The sequence below is a fragment of the Tamandua tetradactyla genome, chromosome 1 (genome assembly GCF_023851605.1).
Source record: "Tamandua tetradactyla isolate mTamTet1 chromosome 1, mTamTet1.pri, whole genome shotgun sequence".
In the NCBI taxonomy this organism is placed as follows: Eukaryota; Metazoa; Chordata; class Mammalia; order Pilosa; family Myrmecophagidae; genus Tamandua; species Tamandua tetradactyla.
In genome coordinates this window covers 33,876,908-33,895,741 of record NC_135327.1, presented here as the reverse complement: position 1 = coordinate 33,895,741, position 18,834 = coordinate 33,876,908, and the positions used below count along the sequence as shown (strand labels likewise).

Sequence of the window (18,834 nt, the reverse complement as noted above, 5' to 3'; positions counted from 1 at the left end):
ACAGAGTGCACTCTGATTCTAATGTGAACATGGACCTGAACACAAGCTATTTCCCAATGGCATACAACAGCAGAAACAACCAAAGAAGAATCATCTTAGTCGTATGAGATTTCCCTTCTATGTTCCCTTAGAATCTAAGTCCTGTTTCTTGGACACTCTGTTATTATATGAATTCAGTTGGAAATAAAAAAATAATAAGTGAACAGCCTTGTAGCAGGAGGTAAACAATAAGGAAAGCAGTAAATGCACAGCTCCTCATACCGCAAATATAAATGTCTACTGAAGACCTGCTTTCTTTCTTCCCACATTAACAAACACAGAGAGATGAATTCAAAGAAACTAAAAATGCATGTGTTCAACTCCACATGCATTTCCCATGAACTTTTCAAGATCTTTGCCTCATCTTCAAGATCCCAATTCTCCTTCTTTCTTTCTTTTTTATTTACAAATACAAAATATTGGGTCCATTTGGTATTTATCTTGGTTTAATAGTGAAGTTAGGACAACTAACTATCAAAGAGGTCTTTGGCTCAAATGCCAAGTGCCAAACATTGGAGCCCAGTCTATGTTTGAGGCCCTGTGTGAAGAGAAGAGACAGGCCAATGAAGATGCATTTTGTAAATAAAAAGTGACTGATAAATAAGAGACTTCATTATTATTAATCTCAGATTACAGCTGACAAACCCTCTCAACTGCATGCCCTTCACCTCAGACTTCTATATAACTTCATCTAAATCATTTTCCATTTTTTTCTGGTCTCAGAGGAAATACACAGAACACTCCTGTTCCTCCTATCTCCTCTGTAAACATATATTAACTCTACATCCCATAAAGCTGGCTCGTATACCACAGTAAATCTGGGGTCTAGTATGGAGCTTGGCACAAAACAGGTGCTCAACAAAGGTTTGTTGCATGGAAAAAAGGAAAGAGGAAAACCATAAAAATGAAAACCAGCCACTTGGGAATGTATTTATAATTGAAATGTTAACATTAGCAAATCCAGTGCTCAACCAAACCAACCTAGGCTATTAGAATTCAGGATAGTGGCTAACCTTGGGTACAGAGGGGATGTCAGGAAAGGAGCTGAGAGTAGCTTTGGAGGAGGCCAGTAATATCCTGTTTCTTAGCCTGGGTATTGGTCACATGGGTTGTGAACTCTGTGAAAATCCATCAAGCACTATACTGAGCATGTATGAACCTTTCTGCATATGTGTTGCACTTCACTAAAAGGTTAAAAAAAAAAAAAAAGAAACACCTTACTGTCTTCAAGAAATGAAGTATCTATTGTTCATTCTACTCCCAAGTAAGGGGGTGGGCACATGGCACATGTTGGTTTACTTTCAGTCCCATGTGTGCCAGGTGCAACCAATGTGAAAATTTTAATCCTATCTTCTTCTGATCTCCTTTACATCCCTCTATTCCACCTATGCTCAGGCAGCTGACCCAGGACAGTCTCCATTCCAAAGTGCAGTGCTTTTTCATCTTACATCTTCATTGGCCTGTCTCTTCTCTTCACACAGGGCCTCAAACATAGACTGGGCTCCAATGTTTGGCACTTGGCATTTGAGCCAAAGACCTCTTTGATAGTTAGTTGTCCTAACTTCACTATTAAACCAAGATAAATACCAAATGGACCCAATATTTTTATCCTTTAAGTTACTCTTACTGGTACTCTTCAATTCTGTGCCCTCCTCCAGACCTCCCTCTCTTGTCTTTTTTTTTTTTCAGCTGGAGAACTCCCTCTAGTATTTCTTGTAGGGTCGCTCTCTTGTTGACAAATTCTTCAGGATTTGTTTTTCTGTGGAAATTTTAATCTCTCCCTCAGTTTTGAAGGACAATTTGGCTGGGTACAGAATTCTTGGCTGGAAGTCTTTCTCTTTCAGGATCTTAAATATATTATATACCATTGTCTTCTCACCTCCATAGTGCCAGTTGAGTAGTCTGAACTCAATCTTATGTGATTTCTCTTATATAGAGTAGATTGCTTTTCTCTTGCTGTTTTCAGGATTTTCTGCTTCTCTTCAACATTTGACAGACTGATAAATATGTGTTCTGGGAAGGCCTATTTGGAGTTTGTGGGGCTTCTTTGATTTGCGTATTTATATCCTTTATAAGGACTGGGAAGTTTTCCCCATTAATATCCTCAACTAATCTTCCTAGTCCTTTACTCTTCTCCTTCTGGGACACCAGTGATTCTTCTATTGGGGTGCTTTGTTTGTCCATCATTTCCCTGAGATCCAATTCAAAATTTTCCATCTTTTTTGCCATTTGTTCAAAATCAGTTGTCCTGTCCTCTAATTCGCTTATTCTTGCTTATGCCTCTTCAAATCTGCCGTTGTGTGTCTTGAGTATATTTTTTATTTGGCCTACAGCATCTTTAATCTCTGTGATATCTACTGTATTTTCATTCTTTCAAATTCCTCTTTACGTTTTCTAGTGTCTTCTTGATCTCCCTTATGTCATTAGCCACCCCATTTATTTTATTTAATAGAGTTATATGAACATCTTTGATTAGCTATTCTAAGTCTGTGTCCCCTTCAGTGTTTTAATTTGGTCATTAGGCTGAGCTATATCTGTATGTATCATGATATGCTTAGTGATCTTCTGTTGTCTTTGCAGATGTACATATCTTGATTGGGGCATGCTAATATCTTGATCGGTCTGCTTTGGAAGTTGATTTCCTTCGGTAGTCTAAAGCTTTGTATTTGCAGGATGGATGTGGAATGGGGCACAACAGTGCAGTGATGCATTGAGGCCAAGAAGTCTGTACATGAATGTGTGGATACCCAGTGGCAGGAAGCACGTGGCTGTGCTGATGTGCGGGTCTGGGGGGCAGGGCCCTTGTGTGTGCTGGGGAGGTGGGGTCCTTGTGTGCATATTTGCAGAGCTCAAGGGCAATGGGCAGGGGTTGTGCCTGCACTGGCTACGGGTGGGTATAGCCTGGGTAAGAAGGTAAGCGCCCACAATCTTTGTGTGCTGGCAACCACCTGCAGGGAGCAGGGAGGGGGACGTGGGTCTTGGGAGGGAGGGGTGGGGCAACACTATGCTTGTGCAAGAGAGATGGGTTGGGCTGCGGCAGGTATGAGCATGCTTTGGGGGAGTGTGGGGCGGGTACATGCGAGAGGAGGTTGGCAGGGTGGGGGTGCTTAGAGTACAGGAAGGGGTGGGGGAGAGTGATGGAGTTCAGGTGCATGAGGTGTGGGGTGAGTCGCAGGTCATGGGACTTCGCCGGCGAGGGTAGCATCTTGGCTTACTTCCTAGTCCCTGTCTCCCTGTGTGTGCAGTCCTGAGGGCTCCTGTCTTTTGTTTAGAAAGGGGCACATTAGGCTGTTAGCCACAGCTAGACAGGCTCCAGTTCTCTTCATCTCGATTCTTTAGCTTTTGCAAGCAGGGCCTCCCTTTGTGGTGTACAAGACCCTTCCAGGTCACTTACACCCTGGAATCGCCATCTCAGTCACTGTCCCATGGATCCAATATTTTTTTGTTTGGTTGTTCTCAGGAAGTGCACAGTCTGAAAATCGAACCCAGGTCTGCCACATGACACTGAACTACTCTTGCACCCCAGATTCAATATTTTTAAATGAAACCACATAAGCACTCCAAGACCACATTGGTGCAGGGAAGATTTTTCTAAGCATGTCACAAAAAAACAGAAACCATAAAGAAGAAAAGACGAATAGGTCTGACAGCTGGGGATTGAATTATGTCCCCTACAAAAGGCACGTTCAAGTCCCAATCCCCAGGACCGCAGGTGTGAAGCCATCTGTCTATGGGATCTCCGAATAGTTAATGAGTTAAGGTGAGATCAAACGGAATGAGGGTAAGCCTTAATCTAATATGGCTAAACTCCTTACAAGAAAAGAACTTGTACCCAGAAGTAGAAGCCAAAAGCAGAAGTCAGAAAAAGAGACAGATATATCACCTTGTGACAGAGGCAGGAGTCACGCCAGCACAGCACTACAGACTGAAGGATAAAGCGATGCCTCCATTCTTTGATCTTAGACTTTCAGTCTCCAGAACTGCGGGACAATAACTTCCTGCTTTTTAAGCCAGTTTGTGGTATTTGTCCTAACAGTCTGACTACATAAGCCTTTAACTTTTGCACCAAAATACATCACAAATGAGATCAACTTGGAAAGAATAATTACAATCGAGATAACAGACAGAAGAGTAATTTTCTTACCATATAAAGAGTTATGTCAAATGACTTTTTTTGCTTTTTTTTTTACATGGGCAGGCACCGGGGAATCGAACCCAGGTCATCTGGCATGGCAGGCAAGCATTCTTGCCTGCTGAGCCACCGTGGCCCGCCCTCAAATGACTTTTTAAAAACAAACCTGTTGACAGAAAAAATGGGCACAAGGCATAATTTAGCAATTCATACACAAAAAATACATATATAAATGGCCAGCAAATATATAGAAAGATGCGCAAGTTCACAAATAACTCATAAAAGGCAAAGCAATATGAGATTATTTATTTAATACTTGTTAGATGGGCAAAAATTAAAAAGTTAGACAGGACCTGTGCTGGCTAGGGTGCTGGGACTGCTCATTTAGGATTAGCAGGAGTGTGAATTAGAAGCGGGAAGTTTGCCATATGAATCAGAATATAAAATGTACATACCCTTTGACCTAGCAATTCCATTTCTATGAAAATATTGACTATATAAAAATATAGAACTTCTACATGGTGAAAGAAACAAAGCTCAACACACTGTAAAAAAAAAAAAAGCTCAACACAGATTAAAAACAAAGCAATAAACTGTGAAAACATATTTGCAACAGATGACAGTCTGATATTCCTTTTTTCTAAAGCATTCCTATAAATTAATAGGAAAAAGAAGAACCCAAAGGGAAAGTAGATAGACTAAAATATTAAGAATTGGCTTTTATATGGAAAGATATATTTAACAGTAATACATAATAAGATAAATAAAAACAATAATGAGATACCATCTATCATCCTAAAAACTGGAAGGCAAAAATATTTTTAACTTCTGCATATCAAATACAGATATACAGAATTTTTAACCAAAAAGATAAATTGGATAAGGAAAAAGGATATGTCATATGCAACAGAAATGAAAAACTCCAGCAAACAAATAAGAAAAAGACAAAAAACATAATAGAAAAATGATTAAAACACATTTCACAAGGGAAGAAACACAAGTCATGAAAAGATGGTCAGCTTCCTAGATGACATGGGAAATGCAAACTCAAAGATGCCTATTTTTATGTGCAATTATCAAAAAAAACAATTACTTTTTAGTAAATGTCTTAAACGTGGAGAAAAGCTGGTGAAGAAAAAGGACAAGTTCAGGGAAATTTGGGTGGGCAGACGGCAGGAGGTACATGGAAGGGAGAGGGCTGCTGCCTGCCGTGCATGGGCGTCACTGCAGACAGGCCTTAAGGGCTAAGTCTTCAGCCATCAGGAGGACTTGAAACCTTCCAAAAACAGAAGGTCAGTGGGTAAGAACAGTAGTAAAAACCTAGAGAGAGCTAATACCTTCCATTGGCATTAATTAGTCTGTGAAGGGCACAATTTGGCAGTCTGGATATCATTTGTGCTAGTTCACTCCCTCCACTTACCACATAATATTCTGATTGATAGTCTATTATACCAAAGAACTGCAAAGAAGCATCAAGCAGAGGAAAATGAGCGAGTAGGAGGCAATACCATATTTGAAAAGGGAAAAAACTGATTTCTCAAAGATAGAAAGTTTCCAGTAGTTGAATTATAATACTATATACTACTGCCTTATATATAACATACAATTAATAGCTTACACAATGATTAGTTTTTCCTCTGGAGCAAAGTACCTGGGTTCAAGTCACAGGTCTACTGTATGACCTGGAGTAAGTTCCTTAACCTCCCTGAGTCTCGATTTGCTCATCTGCAGAATGGGGATGCTTACCTGCCATTGCAGTGCCATGGGGAGGCTTAGGTGGCACATGTAACATTCGTAAGGGGCTCAGCACAGCGCTGGCACCTACAGGCAGCAACCAATGTTTACTGGAGACTGTGCTCAGCCACTGGAGACCATGGCTGGGCTTCATTCCCACACTCAAACTCTAAAGGCAGCCATTTCCAGTTTATCTTGGTGTTTAAACACAGATTCTCCAGCTCAAGCCCACAGCCCCTTCCCCCCATGCGGGCAGCAGCCACTCAGCAGCCCCCACAGACATAACTCTCAGCCAGAATCTGCAGGCTGATCCAGTTTCTGGTACAGATTAGAATGTCAATCTGTAGTGGCAATTAAGGGCTATTCCCGGAGCCCAGGGTGCAGCAGAGTCCAAAGGCCATGGCAGCTTCTCCACTAGCCCGTCCTTACGTGTCCAAGTGGCAATTAAGTGTCCGTTTCGTTCCCTAGAGGTGCTGGGACAAGTGAAAACTCCATTTGACCAACGACTAATTTTCCCAACTGACAGATGATTATTCTAATTGCAAAAGGATTTTCTTTCCTTTTTAAATTGCTAACACATTCCTCAGCAGAGGCGCCCTACCTGAGGCGACAACAGTGCTGGCCCAAAGCGTGTTCTCGATGCTCAAGCTCTCACTGATCGGGGGGTCGCTGTCTTCCTGGCAAAGACCAAAGGGACACACATTTATCTGCCATGTTCTTTTCAAGACAGAAAGAGAAGGACTTCACCTTATGTAACCACAGACTTCAGTTTAGAAGCCTGCTGCAATAGAAAAGGTCTTGAGGTTTCCACCTCCCATGAAAATATTTGCCGAAGTGAGTGTATGCACTTTGCCAAATCCCAACCAAAGCCATTCCTGCCAACCCCTAAAGAACACCTAGGACTTTATCTGAGACACTACAAAGGGTCCATGCACTATGATTACTTTCTAGAAATCTGCAACCTCCAGATTGGTTCCTAGGTCAGATAAGTCCTGGAACCCAGAGGAGCCAGCCTCTCCAGAACATCAACTAGTTTCATCCCTCTATCCCATATTTGGTGACATCCCTTTTCAACAGGAAATAGTTATTATGGGAATAACCCAAAATCCTAAAGATTGGGTGAAGGGGCAAAGAAGGAGGAGTTATAAGAGAAGGATTTAACAAATGAGTTTGACTGCTGAATCACTGTATCAATATTTCTTTTAGTTTCTAGTGTCTTGGAGCAGCTAGAAGGAAAAACCTAAAACTGTGGAACTGTAACCCATACTGAACTCTAAAATCTGTTCTATAACTACTTGTTACACTGTACTTTGAAATTTATTCCTTTTTTGTATATACATTGTATTTCATAATGAAAACTGTATAAAAAAGGATGTATAAAAAAATACAACTAATGCAAACTATGAACTATAGGTAATAGTTATATTGTAGTATTCTTTCATAAGTTGTAACAAAGGCACTATACCAATGCTAAGTGTCAACAAGGAGTTATAAGGGGCGTGTGACTTTTCTTTTTGGAGCAATGAGAATGTTCTCAAAATGACTGTGGTGATGGATGTACAACTCTGATTATAGTGAGAGCTAGTGGTTGTGCACTTTCAATGGATCATATGGTGTGTGAATAAAACTGTTTACAAAAAAAAAGTTGATGTATGATTTAAACAGCACCAGCCTCAACCAGATGAAAGAAATACATACAAGGGAAAAATGAAATTCAGAAGCAAAGCTGTCGTGGCAGTCCTTTGCTAGGCTAGTCTTTCAGTTTATAGAAAGAAAACTACTAACAATTTTAAATTGGGCTCTATAAATGAATTGTCCATTGGTAACAGAGACCAGCAGGAGTTAGAAACAGGGTAAGATAATGGGTAATTGGAGCTGAAGGGATACAGACTGTGCAACAGGACTAGATACAAAAACTCAAAAATGGACAGCACAATAATACCTAATTGTAATGTAATTATGTTAAAACACTGAATGAAGCTGCATCTGAGCTATAGTTTTTTTTTTGTTGTTTGTTTGTTTTTGTCATGTTTTTTTCTTTTTCTTTTTTTATTTTATTATTATTTTTTTTATTTTTTTCTCTATATTAACATTCTATATCTTTTTCTGTTGTTTTGCTAGTTCTTTTCCTAAATCGATGCAAATGTACTAAGAAATGATGATCATACATCTATGTGATGATGTTAAGAATTACTGATTGCATATGTAGAATGGAATGATTTCTAAATGTTGTGTTAATTTCTTTTTTTTCTTTAATTAATAAAAAAATGAATTGTCTCCTATTCCTAAGATACGTTGAATTCAAATTAATTTTCTTTCTGAAAAGTCTAGAGTGGCTTAAAAAGTTTTAACAATGACAAATAGGACTTACATGAATAAAAGAGGACACGGGCTGATCTGAAGAAGATAGGAAGAGTAACTGCAGAAAGAGTAACTGCTAGGCTCTAAGTTGTCAGCAAATTAAAGCTGTTCTGAATTTTAATTTCTAAAAAAATCCCAGTTGTATCATATTTGCTGAGAAATAATGTGTCAGCCTTCAAGGTGGAGCCTTAAAGGGCATTTCACCCTTACCTGGCAGAAAGTCAGTTCCAGAGAAAGAACTGTTGGCACGTCTTGGCTGCCCTCCATTACAAACACACTTGACAAAAGGATTTGGCATTGAGATCAGCCTACTTACTCTGGTAAAAGTCCCCACGAAGTTGTGAATGTCAATATTTGGCTCCTCTGCATACACATACGATCGAATCTGAAGGAGATCCTGTTCAACAGAGTAACATTTTTGGAATTAAAACAAGGCCCCATTTCTGATTTAACCCTTCAAGAGGCACTCAGAATTTTTTAAAAGCAACCAAATTTTTCTTAACAAAGCAATCAGGCTCTCAAAATGATGAGGCAGGTGGAAAGAGAAGGAAAATTCTCAAGTGGTGGTGAGGGTTATTACATACAGGACACATGAGAAACTGCAGTAAAGTCACCTGTTTAACAGCATTTTCCAGACTTGTTGGTGGGGGCAGGGACACTACATATTTATTATTACCCTTGGAATGAACAAATCCCACAGTTAAACTCTGGTTTACAAGACTTGATCCCACCAATGAAAACATACACTCATTTGACAATTGATTGTGTCTTATCATCTGTCTGGAAAGGACAGAGAAGCAAAAGTGAACAAGAAGCCACCCTCAGATCAATCAACTGTGTGCAAGAAATAAAAATCGTAGCAAAAATGGGCGCCCAGAGTAAATAAAAAACGAAGTGGAAGGGAGCTAGGCAAAGGGATGAGAGTGAAGAGGAGCAAGACCTGGTGTGGATGGGGGGGTAAAGCAAAAACCAGCAGGAAAACGCAAAATCCAAAAGCAGAAAACCACAGGGAGAGAGAGTGTAGCAAACGGCTCCGTAAGCCCAGGAGTTCCCAAGGGGAAACAGTAAGTTGGGGCCAGATTGTGTCACAACAGGTTAAAATCCAAATAAAATATATATACTATGATGCCTCGTGCACACAGACACACATGCACTCCCACCCACCCACATACTTATAATGATGAGAGGAAATCTATCTCGAGTTGGTGTTCCTTAACAGCATTTGCTACTAACAGGAAGGTCATCTGTGTGGGGACTTTGTGGTTCCTTATTAGGAGGACAGACCCTAGTCAAAGATGAGGCTTTGTACAAACAGAGCTGACAGGACCCGGCCCCTCCACATGCAACCAATGCGAGTTTGGAGAAATTACCAACCCCCTCTAGCCTCAGTCTCCTCACCTGTGAAATGGCCATGATCACACCAGCATTTTATATGGACAGTGATGACTCAATGAGACAATTGTGGGGGGCTGGGGTACGGGATAGGAGGATTGTGGGGGCAGCCTGGGTTCCACGCCCATCACACAAGGGGAGGCAGCTGCAATCACCCGGTGTTCCCGCACTGCCCTAGAACCTGTCTTTTTTTCTCTCCTCTGCCCTTTCCTGATTCTTCTTTCTTCTTTAACAAAATTATTTCAAAATAATTGCTACTCCTGACAATGTGCCCAGGTATGCCCACAACAGCCACAGGCAGAGAACACCCTGGCCCTAAGGAAAACCATTTGAGCTAAAAATCATTATTGTGTCCCAAAACTCCAGCTCCTGACAGTAGCCTGTCTGGTGTGTTTCGAGCCTTAACATTTAGAAGTTTCTTTTTATGTCATCTTCACCTGACCTTTCAAAGGAAGTAAGGGTAATCTATAGGAAAGGGGAAGTCAGGATTGTCATACTAGACAAATTTTACTTCATAACCAAGGTGCATGATTGAAAAGTACTCAATAAACCTAAGACTGCCCACAAGCATTAAAAGATGGAGAATGGATCCTTTATGATACCCATGTCTTGTAATATTACACAGACATAAAAGAGAGTGAGGGTCTGATTTAAATTTTTAATTAAACACCAACACTTAAAATTTGAGAGACTTCACATGTAAATATGTTTCTCTGGGTTCTCTTTTTAAAACAATCAGGGGGTCAACCACACTCAAGTCAAAGATTCCACTTGGCCACAGCAGTCTAGGGTTGAGTAGCTGCAGGAACCTGGGTTCTCTGATAAATCACCCTGAGGCCCTTGCATTCATGCATGTTTGTACTGTGGCATCAAGATACCAACCAAAAACAAGCCCAGAGACACTTTTAAATATAGGGCTGGGGCAGAGGGAGGAGGGGAGGTGCAAAATAGTAAATACAATGTGATCCTATTTATGGAAAAGCCCAACCCACAAACAAATTTGTATTTGTATATTTCTTAGTAAATGCATTGAAAAAACATGTGTAAAGACCAGTACTGAACTTTATGTGATCCCCTCTGGGTAGAAGGTAGGATTTGGGGGAGAGAATGGGCAGCAGGACTTTTGCTTTTTTTTCTGTGGCCTTCTATACAATTGATTATTTTTTTTAATAAGAATATATTCAATTTGTATTAATCAAGTAATTGTTATAATTATATTTATTATTTTATAGATTTATAGTTCTTTTAATCCAAAATTTTGTGAAAATACTTCTCCCACTCAGCACCCCTTACACCCAACTGAAGCTGTGTCTCATCTTTCTCTGAACCCCCAACTCAGACCTGGACCACTTGGGGTAAAGCAAGTATTTTCTTAACTGTAACTCTTCAAAAAACAAAGAAATGCAACTCTGTATTGCAAAATAAGCAGCTATCTTCACTTGTAGGCCGTTCTAGGCTATCTTCAGAACATAGTCCTTCAAATCATTTTTTTCTTCCTTCAAATCATTTTGAGTACCAGATTCCTTTCTTTGGAGAAATCTTACCAGGAAATAAAATACATCATCAAGATAAAATTATACCCATCCTTGTTAGATTAGCTCCATCTCAGAGACATAAAGGTATGTTCTAAGAATTCCCAGGGGCCCCAGGACCATAGTTAGCTAGAATTTCTGGTTTAAAAATTAACAATAATAATGGTACTACCCCACTTTTTATTGACCATGAAAAATAATAAGTATGGTTGCCTTGTTTATTATTATGTTAACTCTACCAAGATGTGGAATCTTCACCCAGCCAACCCTTTCTCCTGGGACACAGTAGGGAACAGCATAAATCACACAACAGGAAAGTCCATTTTCCATTTAACCCTTTCAGACCACCAGTGAGTATATATTGCCATTTAAATGCTCTGGACATTTATAACACATTTCATGATTTTGTTAGAGATGACACAAAATAGCAGTTCACAGACCACATCCAACCACACCGTGTATTGGTATATGTTCTTTGGCTTCCTCCCTCCCACATTCTACAAACAGTAGCATGAATGAGGGGACCTGGTGGGGCCATGAGGGTCCTGGAAAGCTCTTGTGGATTCCTCATCAGATCCGGCACCTTAGGCAGGGCAGTGCCTGCTGTAAACCCTGCTGTAGATACTGAGCATGCAGCAGTGGACAGAACAGGCAGAGCTTGCTCTCCAGGATACAGCCTCAGAGGGAGTGGAGTGGAAATGCAAGGAGAGGGTGCTCAAAAAAAGCTTCTCTGGCATGACTCATGCACAAAGCATAAGAGAAGTAATGGAGATGCCCAAATCCCTATATGGAAGAAGAGGGCTTCAGGTGGAGAGCAAATACTCAAGACAGAAGCTGTTTGGCCAAGAGGCCTGTGGGGCTAGAGCTGATAGGCAAACGGGAAAGGCAGAAGTTGAAGTCCAAGGGAAGCTCTTGGGGGGGGAGGGGGGGCGCGCTGAAGATGGCAACAGGGCGGTGGAGTTGATTCTGAGTAAGAAAAGCCTTTGGAGGCTGTACGCTGGGGAATGACATGCCCTGGCTCACCCCGTAATTTTTTGCTAGTTAATTTGTCAACATGCATTAAGATTGTGAGCCTCCCTCAAACAAACAGTGTCCCTGGCATGCTAGGCCCATATGTGGCATGGCCACAATCAGTTGGAACCAATAAGTGCTCAAAGTTCTCCAGGATCCCTGGCTGGCCCCTGAAGGCATCTGACTTTGAGACCCTGCAATGACCCCATTGCCAGCCTGTGCCTCTGCATGGAAAGCTACTCACGGCAGCAGTGGGGAGCCTCTGTGTGCAGGCCACAGGGAGCCGCAGCTTCCAGTCAGTCTCCCCATCCAGCTGATCCGTCCGCAGGAAACAAGACCCTGTAGAAGGAAGGCAGGCACCACTTGCAATTTAAGAACCCCTCCCTAGACAACAAACACGCTGTCGGCAGCTCTGGATAACTCCTGCTCTGGTCTTGTAAAAATGATGGCCAATGACCAGGAAGAAAAATAAATGCCATATTCCCCACTTTCGCCCTATTCTCATAAGCCCAGAAGGCCGTAGGTTTGAATCCTAGCTCTAGCCCTCACTCTCTTCAGACACATGGACTGGCTCCCTGACCTAACTTAGCCTCAGTGTATCCTCTCAGCCATCCCAGAGCTGTGGGAGTTCAGTGGGGTGTCAGAATGGGCACCCTCAGCACCGAGGCTGCCCCAGGAGGAGAGGTCATGAAGGCGGCCCTGATCAAGCACGAGGCTGCCCTGGCGAGGTTATGAGCACCTTCTCAGGAGCTGGCCCACCTGGGTCCGACCCCAGGCTCTTCTGCTTACTAGGTAGGCCCTTAGGCAGCTCTTTATTCTCTCTGAGCCTCAGTTTCCCCATCTGTAAAAATGGAGACTGCAGCAGCCTGGGTTTTTGTGAGGAGTGGACGAGCTGATCTCATTAAGACTTCAGGGAAGAATTACAATAAGAAAGAACACTTTTATTATTAACGTTTCAAAGAAAGGGCCCCTAAAATTGAACGCTCCTCATTCTCTGAGTAGGAGAAAATTACCAATTTGAGGTCAAAGCTGCAGTTTTTAAATCTAATTTTCATCTGCTACCTCTCCTCCCTTTTCCTGATTATTAATACATTAATAATAGAAAAAATTCATTCGTACTTTTATTTGGTCCATAATAAAAGAGGTCATAGCAATTTCAAAGCAATATAAATACAAGTTTTTCAGAGATTCAACAATCTCTAACTGTGCCTAACAGACAAGAGAAAATAGCCTTATTTCCTCAAAACAGCTTAAATTAAAAAAAAAAAAAAAAGAGGGAGATTTTGAGTCAAATGGTGGGGTGGGCAGGCAACAGTGGCAGTAGAGAAAACAGGGTTTGTCTTGAGAGGTCTCTTGAGCAAATGTGGCTGTAACAATAAGCAAATGATGGACACAGGCCGGCTTGGCCCTGTCACCCATTCACCAACAAAGGGTGGAAAAGGCCACCTCTTTTTCCCTGGTTCTCCACAACCCGATCCCATCACACACATCTCTCAGCACCTTCCCCAGAAGACAGAGAATCTCTGTTTGCATCTGTTTCTTGGACACACTTCCTCATCCCTCCAACCCCTGCAGTTGAGCTCAGCTCAGCCCAGGGAACAAAGACGTGGCTACCGCGTGTGACTGCACCAGCTGTAGCTCAAAGTGGGTCCACCTAACTCTTTTTAATTACCACAAGCCATTGACCTGCGATCACCAAAAATATTTTTTTAAAGACCACTCTATTAAAAAAGATGGTTTTGATTCGCCTCCCTGGCTCCAAAATTATATCTACTTCGGTTACGTTTTCAAATGATTATTTTGCCAAATTACCACTGAAAGGTTAATGGTTATTTTCAAAATTGATCCCAGATGTTTACCATTTTTTTCTGATGTCCTCAGGAAGATCATGTCAGCAGGGACCCGCTGGTTCTGTGTTATGAAAAGAAAGACGGTTACTGTGACTACCGTTGTGTGGTTTTTGGTCCCCCACCACCCACTACTCCCCCTCAGTGGGGAGGGGCCTACCAAAACCCACGTCCTCCTTTAAGTTTCTGCCTTCGTTCAAGACAGATTTGGGGATTTATTTTGTTTTGAATCTGAAAAATCTTGCATGTTGCTGTTACTTTACTAATCCCAACTGGAATCTTATCTTGAAAAGAGAGATTCTAGTTTTCTGGTGAATCCAACCATTACCTCCCTGAAATTCCTGCCAAAAGACACAGGGCCAAAATCCTGCTACTCCATCTGGTTTTCTTCCAGGTAGTCTGCTGATACTAAAAGAATACATACTTGCTCTATGCTCATGCTTGCTGCTTCTATCAACTTTCCTACTTGATGTTTGACTTGTGGTGGGGTTTTAACAAGGAAGTAAAGTAGTAAGAAGCAACAAAAGCCATTTGCAAAAAAAAGGGACGCCAAGAGCAGCCCCGTTTAATTACAAACAGAAAAGTATATAACATAAAGGGGTTTGTGTGGTCCTTCTGAGCTACCACCCAAAAAAGTTTCCGTTTACCACAAATCAACTTTGAATTCTTGGATTTAATCCTTTTAAAAGAGCATAGTTCACTTCCTAAAAAACAAGTTAAGACACAATCCTTTTCTAATCAAATATTATTCCAAGACTCTCCAGGACCACCCCCAAGATCCAATAACTTCCAAATATACAAAGTAATAAACAGAGATGACTGTTTGCTGAAGTAAAAAACATATTAACACCGCTATTTTTAAAATGCATTTTGTGCCTTTTTACTGTTCTCATATTACACTCCCCCTTCCCATACAATGGTAGAAAGCCATAACATTTATGTCAATAATTACAAACTAAACTTTCTCAAATGGTAAATTACATAATATTTTTAAGCGTATATGTAGCATACAGATTTCATGGGAAATTTTTATAAGTTAAAAAAAAAAAACAGACACCAAAAACAGTACACATATCAAACAGAAAATAAAAATTTGTACTTGTGTTTGTAAGCAAGATCTCTGGCCAACTAGCACATGTAAAGTTTGAAAAAATACACGTATTTTTTTCCATCTCTCATGGGAGAGTTTTCTCCCTAAGCAAAGCTCTTGGATAGACTCCCAAAGATCATGCACTCACTTAATCTACCAGATACACAAATTGTGTGTTAGGATTCACTGAAGTGATGGCAAAAACTTCCCATTTACACACTCTCATACAGCAACCTGTCATAAGCCACAAGACTCTACTCACCTTCTCAACAATGATAAGATCTCCAACTTGGATGTTGGAACTCTTCACTTTCACTGTTCCTGCAAAGAAACAGGTCCAAGATACACCACTCAATTTGGCTCAGCATGTCCTTCTAGAGTGAGTATTTGCTAGCCTAAAGTCCACCCAATACACCCAGAAGTCTGTGCCCACCCCTCAACCACATCATTAACCCCTAACTCCCTCATAAAAGATTCACCTGCTGCACACTGCATCAGAAATTAGATTATTAGGATCACTTTGTAAAGCACAGGAATAATTCAGGCCCCTCAGACATTGGCCCTTAAATATGACCATCTTGATGCCTTAGAAGCTCCTCTAAATTGGTACCACGGGGGATTACATTCAACCTCTAAACTATAATATAGGTAGGTAGACACAGGGAAGAAAATTAAGTATCAGATTCCTGGACAAAAGACCACTTTTCAATTTTCAACATCACTGAAAGAAAAGAAACTAACCCAAAATAGATTTTTTTTTTAATTCACAACTGCTACATGATTCAGTTTATATGGTTTTGAACAGACTACATAATTTTTATCAGCTGTTTATCTGGAAAAACAATATCAGCTAACACTATACACTAATTCTGTGTTAAATTCTGTCTGGATATTGATGATTTCATTTAATCCTTCCAGCAGCTGTTAGAATAAATATTATTATCTCAGTATTAAGATGGGGATATAGGCACAGAGACACTCTATCATCTCCTAAAGTTCCACAGCTTAAAACAAGTCAGTGCCAGGATTTACACAACATCTGTCTGTCTCTAGAGTGTGGAATAAAAAATAGTGAGTTTAGTGCAACTCAAAAAACATTTACTGAGTGCTATGTCCCAGGGATTCAAAGATGAAATCAGTGCCCAGATCCTCAAAAAGCTACAATCTTGTGCAGGAATCAACAAATTTTTTCCTTTAAAGAGCCAAACAGTAGAAAGTTTCGGCTTTGAGGGCCAAGATGCCATGCCCTCAACTCTTCCAGTAACTTTTCTTCCCAAAAGTCTAACAACACTCTTCTTAGCATTTGTATTTTACATTTCAAATGTAAAAACCATCCTTAGCTCCCAGGCCATACCAAATCAGGTAATGGGCCAAATCTGGCCCACAGGCCATAGTGTGCCCAGTAACCCCCAATCTGATGAGAAAGACAACCAAAGAGATGCCATTAGTGCAACATGGTTTGTAAAACAAAGGAGGTTGAGTCCAGTGTGCTAAGAGAGTAGAAACAAGGGAAATATCTCCCTTTGGAAAAGTGTCCAAATACAACCCCAAAGCAAGCAAAAGGAAAGAAATAACAAAGATCAGAGGAGAAATAAATGAAATTGAGAACATGAAAATCAATAAGACCAGAAGTTGGTTCTATGAGAAAATCAACAAGATTGATGGGCCCTTAGCAAGACTGACAAAAAGAAGAAGAGAGAGGACGCAAATAAATAGCATCAGAAATGGAAGAGGAGACATAACCACTGACCTCACAGAAATAAAGGAGGTAATAGCAGGATACTATGAACAACTCTATGCTAATAAATACAACAATGTAGATGAAATGGACAAGTTCCTAGAAAGGCATGAACAACCAACTTTGACTCAAATAGATGGCCTCAACAAACCAATCGCAAGTAAAGAAACTGAATCATTCAAAAGCTTCCCAAAAAGAAAAGTCCAGGACCAGATGGCTTCACATGTGAATTCTACCAAACATTTCAGAAAGAATTAGTACCAACCCTGCTCAAACTCTTCAAAAAAATTGAAGTGGAGGGAAAGTTACCTAATTCATTCTATGAAGCCAACATCACCCTCATACCAAAACCAGGCAAAGATATTACAAAAAAAGAAAACTACAGACCAATCTCTCTAATGAATATAGATGCAAAACTCCTCAACAAAATTCTAGCAAATCGAATCCAGCAACACATTAAAAGAATTATACATCATGACCAAGTAGGATTCATTCCAGGTATGCAAGGATGGTTCAACATAAGAATATCAATTAATGTAATACACCATATCAACAAATCAAAGCAGAAAAATCACATGATCATCTCAATTGATGCAGAGAAGGCATTTGACAAGATTCAACATCCTTTCCTGTTGAAAACACTTCAAAGGATAGGAATACAAGGGAACCTCCTTAAAATGACAGAGGGAATATATGAAAAACCCACAGCTAATATCATCCTCAATGGGGAAAAATTGAAAACTTTCCCCCTAAGATCAGGAACAAGACAAGGATGTCCATTATCACCACTGTTATTCAACATCGTGTTTGGAGGTTCTAGCCAGAGCAATTAGACAAGAAAAAGAAATACAAGGCATCAAAATTGGAAAGGAAGAAGTAAAACTATCACTGTTTGCAGATGATATGATACTATACGTCAAAAACCATGAAAAATCCACAGCAAAACTACTAGAGCTAATAAAGGAGTACAGCAAAGTAGCAAGTTACAAGATCAACATTCAACAATCTGTAGTGTTTCTACACACTAGCAATGAACAAGCTGAGGGGGAAATCAAGAAACGAATTCCATTTACAACTGCAACTAAAAGAATAAAATACTTAGGAATAAATTTAACTAAAGAGACAAAAGACCTATACAAAGAAAACTACAAAAAACTGTTAAAAGAAATCACAGAAGACCTAAATAGATGGAAGGGCATACCGTGTTCATGGATTGGAAGACTAAATATAGTTAAGATGTCAATTCTACCTAAATTGATTTACAGATTCAATGCAATACCAATCAAAATCCCAATAACTTATTTTTCAGAAATAGAAAAACCAATAAGCAAATTTATCTGGAAGGGCAGGGTGCCCCCAATAGCTAAAAGTATCTTGAGGAAAAAAAACAAAGCTGGAGGTCTCATGCTGCCTGACTTTAAGGCATATTATGAAGCCACAGTGGTCAAAACAGCATGGTACTGTCATAAAGACAGATATATCGACCAATGGAATCAAATAGAGTGCTCAGATATAGACCCTCTCATCTATGGACATTTGATCTTTGATAAGACAGTCAAGCCAACTCACCTGGGACAAAACAGTCTCTTCAATAAATGGTGCCTAGAGAACTGGATATCCATATGCAAAAGAATGAAAGAGGACCCGTATCTCACACCCTATACAAAAGTTAACTCAAAATGGATCAAAGATCTAAACATTATGTCTAAGACCATAAAACAGTTAGAGGAAAATGTAGGGAGATATCTTATGAACCTTACAATTGGAGGCGGTTTTATGGACCTTAAACCTAAAGCAAGAGCACTGAAGAAATAAATAAATAAATGGGAGCTCCTCAAAATTAAACACTTCTGTGCATCAAAGAACTTCATCAAGAAAGTAGAAAGACAGCCTACACGATGGGAGACAATATTTGGAAACGACATATCAGATAAAGGTCTAGTATCCAGAATTTATAA

The 18,834-nt window shown here is 40.2% G+C and overlaps 1 protein-coding gene across 2 annotated transcripts in view; it reads right to left on the bottom strand.

Annotated features, from left to right (window-relative positions):
- The window catches only part of ATP9A (ATPase phospholipid transporting 9A (putative)), a 158,118-nt gene that overhangs the window by 84,345 nt on the left and 54,939 nt on the right, over positions 1–18,834 (bottom strand). For both annotated transcript variants that reach the window (XM_077113850.1, XM_077113857.1), the window contains 5 exons: positions 15,401–15,459; positions 14,061–14,112; positions 12,446–12,540; positions 8,583–8,663; positions 6,507–6,582 (listed from right to left, as the gene is read on the bottom strand). In XM_077113850.1, the coding sequence (XP_076969965.1) occupies positions 6,507–6,582; positions 8,583–8,663; positions 12,446–12,540; positions 14,061–14,112; positions 15,401–15,459 (363 nt within the window). The remainder of the gene's footprint in view (positions 1–6,506; positions 6,583–8,582; positions 8,664–12,445; positions 12,541–14,060; positions 14,113–15,400; positions 15,460–18,834) is intronic.